The sequence below is a fragment of the Diadema setosum genome, chromosome 2 (genome assembly GCF_964275005.1).
Source record: "Diadema setosum chromosome 2, eeDiaSeto1, whole genome shotgun sequence".
Classification (NCBI taxonomy): Eukaryota; Metazoa; Echinodermata; class Echinoidea; order Diadematoida; family Diadematidae; genus Diadema; species Diadema setosum.
In genome coordinates, this window is record NC_092686.1 from 11,129,959 (window position 1) to 11,140,672 (window position 10,714).

Here is a 10,714-nt window from a genome sequence, read left to right on the forward strand (position 1 = left end):
TGCTTTCTCTTCCTCATCGAGTGTAACTTCTCTTTGCAATGAATTCTTCTTCAAAGGTTGTTTACACTGCATCACCCACTGTCATATGTCACTTGGCCCTCAATGCTGCTCAGAAAATAATAATAAAGGAAATGACATCCCCTGCATCAGGGAGTGTTTTTGTGGATGTTTGTGTGGCACCCTTCACAAAGTCGTCTTTGTAATCATCATTGATGGAATTGGTTTGCCACGAGCGGGAAACCAGTGTGTTGTGCAGAAACACATCAAATGTGACTCACTGATAGTATGTAATCAATACTTTACTGGTGTTCACAGTTTTCCCCAGCAGTCAGTAATTGTAGTAGATGTTGTGCCGTGGCATTTCTATGGCAGTATTAAAGTGAAAACAATAATCTGCTAAATGTGTGTCTCATGTAACTGTAACTGCAAGCTTGGTGAGACAGTTTGTACTCTAGGTTGATGTTTTGAAAGAATCAAAGAAAAAAAGAAGAGCAGGGAAAGAGGGTGGGGGAAGAGAGATATACCAGTGGTATGAAACCATGGCATACACGTACATGATCATTTACAATTGTAGCTCAGAGCAGTCAAATGTGACAACGAGAGGAATGGGTTCCAATGTACAAAGTGCTCAATAATATCTCTGTTGCCACTTCTTTGTTTCTTACCTCCCGGATTTGTAGTCCTCTGCCCCGAAGGGTGCTTCAGGTATGACAATTACATTGTATTCAGAAAACAGTAGTACAGAATATGCAATGGTTGTGGTGAAATGCTAACGAATTTCCACATTTGTATGTGGATCAACAGGGCCAACAACAACAACAACAACAACAGAAAGATGTATTGAAAGAAGAAGGCGAGATTGATTAAAAAAAAGTTACTTGCAAGTTTGTCAACAGAGATGTGAATACAGCAGACTATAGTTGTTTCTCTGCCCTTCAGTGATAGAGATTCAGTGAGTGTGATATCCTTGGTTATTGTTTCAATAAAACAGATGTGATTTTAATGCGTCCTTGAGTATGTCATTTGCAAAATGTGGATTAAAAAAGAATTGAAGGAAAGCTGATAGTTGACAAAAATCATCCACAGCATTTGATCATGCCTGCAGGATAGAGGCATCCATGGTGATATATCTTTCACAGTTATGCCATGTGGCATTAAATTTTATCTACTTCATTTTTTTTTCTCTCTTTTTTTTTTTTTTGGGGGGGGGGCTATATTACATGTAGTTCTCCACTCATTGTGCCAAAATCCCAAACACTTGCTTTCTTTGCCAGTTTAGCCACCCATCCGAATGAAGCCTAGTTCAAGGAAAGTAAACACTCAACACATTTGTGACCGACATGTCATTTCAATTTTTTGCCAGTTATGTGAGACTGTTGTCTCACATTGTCAAGATCCGTACTGTAGACCTACGATTGGGAGAACCATGTGATATGGCGGAGGCATACCAGTCACCATAGCGACATTTCTAGTTCCATCTGTTTTCATTAATGCTTTCTGATTAGAACTCACATGCTATCATGCATGAAGCACATACTAATCCACAGTTACATGGTGTCCACCTTTAGGAATGGAAGGAGCGAGGAAAATGTTCTGAATTTAAATACTGCTATCTCATAAATAATTGAAAGTCGGAGAGAGGAGTTGTCTGTACCTGCAGGTAATCACATCATTAAAAACCTTTTTTATTCTGCTTGCGAAGCGTTGCTCTTACAATGCATTAACAATAACAACAAAAGTATACTGAATGCAATTGATAGTGTCTTTCCCAAGAGCATGATGGATGAAATTTGAAAAGCTCTGATGAAATTCAGTCCCTGGGGTACAAACTATCTCAGCTAAAGCCCTGAGCTGCGCTTGTCTAATGGATATTTTTAGCTTACGGATGACACAGAGAGGAAGTTGTAAGGCCAGCAAAACAAACAACCCCATGTACCCCAAACATATTCAGCTGAATGGGTGCAAAGTGTGAGATCGCATGGAATGTGTGAATTCAGTATCCACGAGGTATGTCCATGCAGAAATGCTGTGTGGACTTCAGCATCTCACAGTGCTGTCATACATTTGTACAGGCCTACGTTCTTTTGTATGCATCAACTGATGTTTGGTAGGGCACAGATAGGTCTCTATGTATATGAATCAGTCATCCCCCCCCCCCTTTTTTTGGGGGGGGGGGGGTAGGGTAAATGGGAAGATACATAGCAATTCTGTTGATATCAGCTCTTATATGTAACATGTAACCAAACTTTGTATTTGAGTGGCCACCTGATGGAGGAAGCACTTGTTTCCTGTCTGTCCCATACTCCTGCATTAGTCACTGACTTGGCACACATGCTGTTGACTGGCTTGCCACCTCTCAGTCCCCTCAGATACCTCCCCCCCCCCCCCCTTATCTGATCGCTTGTTCATCTCATCCTAAATGGATCTCGGTGCTTCCTGTTCAATAAGAAGCTTTAAAAAAAGAAGCGCACAGTTATAATTCGCTCACTACAATGTCTGCATTAGTTTCTTTCAACACCTATAATCCATGGCATATTTACCAAATTATTTCAATATGTTGTTGAATGTTAGATTTTATTGTGTGTAGCTGGTCTAGCAATAGAAATAAAACATTATATGGCCCTATATACACTGTAGATGCATATCCTTGATGCCAGAAGTGTGCTGCCAAATGAGTTGGTATCTGAGGAAAGGAGTGTCAGGCCACACGCCCTCATCTGTTCTTGCGGTGGAATTTTCCATGGATGCCACTGAAACAGATTCTGGATACTGTATGCTGAAGATGTTCACTTCCATTGTGGGTTTACTGAGCCATGCACACCATATCGTAATGTAAAGGCAGTTTCACTTCGGCAAGAATCTCTTCTCATCCCCTGATACTGTACAAACAATGGTTTGGACGATTATCAAAATAGACGACCGATACCTGAAACAAGTGGACTCTTAATCCAAGACACGTAACCGGTTATGTACAAATTTATACTCGTTACATGTGTGCTCTGTTTGTGTGATATTATTTCCCACGGTAAGGAACTGCATTCTTCTTTTTTTTTCTCTCTTTTTTCTGTCAAGTACAATTGTCGTAACTGCACTACAATAAGTACAAAGATACATGGTTTGTGTCCATCTTTCATATGGACTCATTGAGATTTGATTTGCTGTTTTGAACTAATTTTAGAATAAGTGGGCGTAGGGAAGTTTTTCAAAATAAGATTTTCTGAATACTTACACATGAACACAAACACACACACACACAAAGAGTCATGTTTGCTTAATAATTGCATGTTATTCAGTTTTAGTCGCATATAGTTTAATAGAACCCTGGTAAGGAAGATGTAACTTGGAAGCTATCATGTACAATCTGCTCTGAATGGTCTGTCAAAGTCACACCCCTCTAAAATTTTTAGTCACTAGATCAATTCATGCTGTGACCAGAATCATTGGGGGGGGGGGGGGGGGGCTCTCATACAAGGTATGGCAGACACGTCACAGAATGCAAGGTATTGTGTAGTCTATCCATCATTACCTTTGAAGAAGTAGATTTAAGATTGAATCTGCTTGAAAATTCACCTTCAAGTGATTTATCAGACCAGTGTACACTTTGTATACAGTATAGACTGTGTATATAGTATAGACAACTTTCTAATCATTATAAAGTCAAAAATTATCTTCAAAGCCTACTGGAATGAGCCATAACCAGTTATATGTGCATAGAGGGAGAAAATGATGCGGAATGTGCCATTTCTCCCTGCTGAGTGTAGGCACAGTATGGGACAAGTTCTGTCCCAATACCAGGCATGTTCTTGAAATAAAAGCATCAAGATATGAGGAAGGCTTTGCAGAAGATAACCATTTCTCTGGTAAGGGAGTGATCATAATCACTTATTTGAAATTTTTGCCAAAACTTGGATACTAAAAGAAATCATACCAGTTTTCATTTCATTTTCTTCTTCTTTTGGGTGTTTTTCGTTTTGTTTGTTTGTTTGTTTGATTTTTTAGTGTGGGGTAGAGTTTTTTTTGTTTTTCTTTTTGTTTTTTGTTCGTTTTTGTTTTTTTTCCGGGGCATGGGGGAGGGGGTGGGGGGATGAGCACAATGGACAGTGCCAGACTGGCTTGCAAATTTATATCCTACCTTTGTGTAATTTCTGAAAGTACACAAATTTGATTTAACCTTTTTAGTCATCAAGTAAATTGCAGTGCCCTGAATTTGACACAAAATTTGAACAGTGTGCTCTGCATAGCTGGTAATTACCCTCAATCTTTTATAAATCTCTCTGTAGTGAATCACCACCACCAAGAGATGATCCCTCGAATGTTACCCCTTCCTCAAAAACACAGACACCACATAAAACACATACATATATACCTGCACAAACAAATATAACGTGTAGCTGGAACCAGGTGAACTAGGTTGGATTTTCAGCTACCGCTTTGCTTCATTTGTGCTTCTCAGAAGGCTGCATCCGATATCTGTGCCGGATAATTCAATTGTACGCTCCGTCAATTACTGCAATGCTGCCTGAGCTAGTTGTCATTTGAAGAGCCTCCACTGATTTTCCTTAATGCTACACCATTACAGAAGCAGTGAATTATTTCCAATTCAGCCAGGGAGCTCTCAGTAATATACTGCCGCCCGTTTCGTGTTTCACTTGGGCAAAAATCAATTGTGTAACTGATTCAGGACCACTTTGCTTAATTTTTCAGAAAAGCTGGCTCTACCCCCAGATCATATTTCGGGTACAGCTAAAATTGGTGGCTTTATTTGTCGGCATTTTGTCCAACTGTCTCTTCGAAATCAAATTTGTAGTCCAGCCATGCTGTGCCTAGCGGAAATACCCGAAAAAATTCAAGCCACTGTTTATCTGGATATCACTATCATTGCGCTCATGAGGATAAAGAGCATTTCATCAAAACAAGTTTAAAAAAAGAACTAAAAAAAAACAAAAACATGCTGCAATATAGTATTGTTTTGGATGGAACAACTTGAATTTGCATTTAATTTTACCAGAATTTTTAATCTTATTCTCCTTTGTATAAACTTGCACTTACATTTTTGTTTTGTTATGTTGACGATGTTCACAACCTGTCATGACCAATCAACTTAATTTGTAATATTTCACTTGTCAATTGTTATGTATTCATGTAGTTCCCACCTTTGTCATTTTTCAGATGAAGCTCGCCGTTCAAAGTGTGGCATTCTGGTGCACTGCTTGGCTGGCGTCAGTCGCTCGGTGACGGTAACCGTGGCCTACCTCATGCAGAAACTGTGCTTGTCCCTCAACGACGCCTACGACTTTGTCAAGAAGCGCAAGTCCAACATCTCACCCAACTTCAACTTCATGGGACAGCTGAAGGACTTTGAGCAGCAGCTGTCGACGAGCCCATGCCGCAGTGGTTCCTGCCGGTGCTCCGTGGAGGGCTGCCACTGTCTCAGCCCCGATCCATCGTGGATGTCCACCACCTCCTCTTCCTCCTCCTCCTCATCCTCGTCTTCGTGCAGCGAGCTTACAACTCCGGCCAGCAGTGTCAGTGCGAGCACATGCTCATCGGACAGTCGAGGGGAGTTTGACTTTGCCGTGTAAAACTCAATTTCCACCCGTCCCACCCACGGGTCCCCTTTTCCCTCTTCCCCTCCCCCCTCCACCCTAATCCCCCAACCACCACACACCATCCGCCGCCCATCTCTCAACGCTCACAAGCGCTGTCAAGGAGTGATGCATCAGTGGTAGACGTTGTGTGTTAATTTGCCTCTTAGATCTGTCGAGATGGTCCCAACATTTTGAAAATGGAGCCCTCCGTCCATGCTGTTAGAGTACAAGACGCACTGTGGATCTGACAAGAAGTTGAGGTTGACGGGTTGCAATAGACTCTCCTATCACATGCTTTCCCCTATACTATATATTGGGTAGATGGATGAAGACTATTGGCAGTGTTAGTGGTTGAAACATGTGTGAGCAAGTCCAATTTGACTTCCACATAGAGATCACTTTGGTCCTGTGAGTGTAATGATTTACCAGGCTTGTATGATACTGACCTAAAGAATACCTCTTGCCATGACGTGTTTGTGTTCAATCAGGTAAAGCTCACAGTTTAGTGTGGAACTACGTGAAGTAGTGAAGAGAAGAATACGTAAACAGATTTCCCCCATGTACATACATTTGCATTTGTAGTATCACTTAATCAGGTTTACTGGTTGATTGATCCTGGAAACAACTCAACCATATTCATTTGTCACTCATGTCATAGTCCGACACATGCAAAATTGTGTGTTTCTCAACTCAGTGTCTGGCAGGAAGAGCTCTCGTCTCTTCGTGATGCAAACGTGCATCGTAGATGCCGCAGATTGAATCGGGGTCACTTTTAGAACCACATGTGCCAAGTTGACTGAAGCATCTGCTACTAACCGTCTTGCTGATGTTCAGCAGACGGTCGTGCGAACTTGATTCGTCGCATCATCAAATCAAACTGACGCATTTGATAACGCTGCAGCCCATCACTCCTCAGTCCGTGTAATTGGCACGAAGATGCAAATCAGAGGAGCTGGAAGGGGCTGTAGCCTGTGTGCAGCTGATGTTGTCAATGTTCAGTTTAGTGGATAGAGAAGGAACGAATATTCATTTATATCAGGGTGATATCAACACAAAAAAAAAAAAAAAATAATAGGTTATTTTGTATGTGTAGATATTAATAAGTGATGGGAAAGTCTATTATCATGAATGTTGTACAGATATTTATTGGATACTTTTCGATGAAACCTGAAATTCTAGCATCCCTATGTGCCTAAAGTAATAACAAGTTAAGCAACAACAAAAAAGTAGCCATTATCTCTCAAAAAAAAAAAAATAAAAGATGATATGATTCAATGCAAAAGTCACAAGAAAATGGTGTGTCTCATAATTTGTTGCAAGCTGTTACATAATGATAGCATCACACTAAATGCTGACACAAAGAGGCTTGATAGGCTATGAAAGACAAGTAGCTGTAGTTCTCAAAAAGTGGTAAGTAGGACTTTTGCTGCTGTCAAAATCTAGATAATCAAACCACACGCTTCAAAAGGGGTATTTTTATACAGTGTTTCATATCGCCAGATTTATAATTTATTCACCAGATGATGCTTATTTAAGAAATACAAATTATTTTGTATAGTCTGCTTAATTGATGACCATGCAGTGATAACTACTTACAATTCTCCAACTGTGTGTATGTGTGTATCTACCTATGCATTACGAACTGAAAAGAAAACATTAAAAAAACATGCAAGATGTATGTACTACAGAGTATTCAGGGCTTGAATTTGCAAATGTAGATAGTTGGTGGAAAAGTCAACCAGAGTATTCCCAGTGTGGTATACCAACAAACTTAATGAAACTTTGTAGTAGGTATTTAACCGATGAGTGGTGTGGTATATAAGAATAAGGACTCCACTCATGTTTTTATTTCTTATATGAGGTCAAGATGCAGAAATGTTCCACTTGTCACAAAAGGACATGTCCGTGAAGTAAAAGTTTTTAACGATGAGCGTTGAACACCGGATTACATCTCATTACACGATACGTTTAAGGGATTGCAAATGTTTTCTGCGACTATCGAAATCTTGTCAAATTGGCAGATTACATCACCAACATGAGCATACAGTGCAGTACATTGGGACCATAGGAGCTGTTCTACATCAGGCACAGATACTGCTGGCTGTAGTGGATTGTTTAGTCACTGTGTAGTGCTGTAAAAGTAGATATCTTAACAAGTGTAGCGATAGGCCTATCTCTGAGCTGTTGTGGTGGAACATACATCAGGGCTCCATTTCACAAAAGGTTGCCATGATAGCAACTCTTGCTGCAATGGCAAGCATTGTGGAAGTGACAAGAATCCTGCTTCCTGACTGGCCGTTGCTACAAGAAGTTGCAGTTCTCCCAAGAACTGCTTTCATCACGACACCTCTTATGAAATGAGAGCCAGGTATCTGATGTGTGAACAAGCTTTGTATCCGAGCTGAACTCTGAAATCATTTTGAAGATTGAGAAATCTGTCCTCTGAGGGTATTCAGCCAAGCTATGTACTGATTGTCGTGGTTTGGTTCTTTGTGGCGGCCCATAGGGTGATTCGCGGAAGGATTGCTAGTGAAGAACTGCTCAAGATGCCTCCAAATTACTCTGTCTCCCCTGAGGGACAGTGAACAAACGGAAGCACTCGAGGTAGAGCCGGCCACTCCACTTTGGTTACAAATCAGATAGTTACACACAAGACACTTAACCCCCTTAAGCCCATGTCATCAAAATGCTTTCAACATTCAATACAGCACCAGATGCCAGTGGGAGTGATTGTGTTAACTGCTACAGCTTGCTTTTTTTTTTTTTTTTTTTGTATTCTGGACATCTGTTACGCCCATTTACGTTATGTATGATAAATACCACAAGTAGCGTGCGATTAGCCACCATTGCTGCACTGGTCATGCTATTTTTCTAAATTTTTTTATTGTTTTTGGTAAGGAAAAGGTGCATCTTTTCAAATGAGTATGAATGAAGTATTTTCAGGTCACAGACACATGAGAATGGTGACAGTTTTATTAGACTCTGTGAAGAACCTCATGCTCGTCAGAATGTTTCATTTTCATTTATTCTCCATATGGAAGAATCCAGCTTTTTTGCCACCATGTATTGTAACATAATATGCAAATTATGATTTGTGTGCAAACAGGATTATGCCAGGTTCTCACATACTTTTGTCTCAAAATTATGAATGTTTTGATAAGTATTGGTTCTTTTTCTAATTGTTTTGATATGTTGTTTATAGAGCATTCCACATAGCTGTTCTAGTACTGCTCCTTTTTTTTCCCCCCTATTTTGTCAGGGGAATTGGTGCAAATTGGCAGGCAGTTTTTTTTTTTTTTTGTACTTAATACAGGAGAGTGTGTGCAGTTTATACCATTGTACATTGCTAGTATCACAAGAAATCAGTTCAAAAGAAAAATGCAGTTCCATATTTCATGAAAAGATCACCAACTTGGGCACAAAATACAGTCAACCTCATAGAAGCAAACCTTGGGGACTAGTCGAATAGCCGGCAAAGTCAAAGGCACCCATCAATATTGGACTCTGCGTGAAGTTAACTGTATTCATTGTCATAGAACAAATGCGTATTTTGCAAATGAGCTTTTCTGGAACAATACGGTAGGTTTGTAGCAAAGTTTGCATTGTTGAAACAAAGCAAAAAAGTGTTAAAAAGTGTCGTATACATGCGTATAGCACTGAATTAGCTTTCTTGTATATTCTTAAGAGTATATATTTTTGAAGATCAAATTAAGCGTGTACGAAGGGTGTAATATTTCTTATGAGTATTGATAACGTTCTGTGTGATTTAGCACCTTTGTGTGCTCAGGTGTAAATGTACATGTTTGTCATGGGAAAAGTTTCACTCATTTTCTTGTTTGTTTTTTTTTCAATGTTCTTGAACAAGTTTGTTTTGTCTGTTGAACCCAAGTGATATTTTACCTCATTATATAACCCTCTTGACTTTGACAAGAGTGCGAGAGAGAGAGAAACTAACAGGTGATTTGAGACTTACGCCACTCAGACCATTTTGGATGTGGTGTGAATGAAGTGTATTGATGGATCTGGGAACGATCAACACTGATTACGCGACAAAGTACTAGCAATGATTTGTACGCGTCAGTATTAACGGATGACAACATGGACGGAAAAAAAGAGATATATGTAACATAGAGTTTATTTTGTATAAACAAGACGCAACTTAAGGTTAACACGGAAGAGTAATTAAGGGCGTGTACGCTTTGTACATCAACTTTATTCTTGTCTATCTTTTGTACAGTTCTCGAAAAGAAGACAGGAACGAAAAAAGGCAAAATGGAGATTAAAATTATACAAAAATGAAGATTTTACCTTGTGTTGGCTCTGTCATTGGAGGTCAGCGGTCACTTCCTGTGTTGTTTACAGTGATCATCACTGCAGTGTGCTATTCAGCAGTGACTGCTCATCTGTGCATACATTCCTCGGATACGACATGAAATGGAGGTCCTGTGTGCGAGAGTCACAACACATTTACACACAGTGCACTCCCGTTATAACGAACACGGTTATAATGAAATTCTGGTTACAACGAAGTAAATATTTAGGCTCATACATTATCAGCTGTATGTTCTTTATTGTTTATTTCTCGGTTATAAGGAAATTTGGATAAAATGAAAGAAAACTGCTGGTCCCGAGCACTTCGTTACAACGGGAGTCCACCGTAGAAGATCCAGCTTCATTCATGCATTCATTCATCGCAAAGAGCAGGGTGCAACACCCGTTGAAGCGGTCCCACCTCACATAAAAAAAACCCAAAAAAACTGGACCCCGTGGAAGACCAGCTCGTTGAGCTTAATACGGGCTATCCAGCCATCAAATAAACAAACAAACAAACAAATATATGTACTAACATACTCTATGGACTGATACATTGGGGGGGGGGGGGGGCTGAGGGGTGGAGGATTCATGATGATATACTTACATGCAAAATTATCAAGACGTCTGTTTCATTTGCACAGAATTAGAAGTCACAACTGGACATGTGGATCAAACTACGTACATGTACAAACATTGTTTGCAGGAAACACTGCTAGTGCATGGCTCATTATCAAGACGTCTGTTTCATTTGCACAGAATTAGAAGTCACAACTGGACATGTGGATCAAACTACGTACATGTACAAACATTGT

At 40.0% G+C, this 10,714-nt stretch overlaps 1 protein-coding gene across 1 annotated transcript in view; it reads left to right on the top strand.

The window, feature by feature from the left end:
- The window catches only part of LOC140246160 (dual specificity protein phosphatase 6-like), a 34,086-nt gene extending 24,198 nt beyond the window's left edge, over positions 1 to 9,888 (top strand). The window contains exon 3 of the mRNA XM_072325601.1: positions 5,170 to 9,888. Within this exon, the coding sequence (XP_072181702.1) occupies positions 5,170 to 5,582 (413 nt within the window). The 3' untranslated portion in view covers positions 5,583 to 9,888. The remainder of the gene's footprint in view (positions 1 to 5,169) is intronic.
- Positions 9,889 to 10,714: the final 826 nt, after the last annotated feature.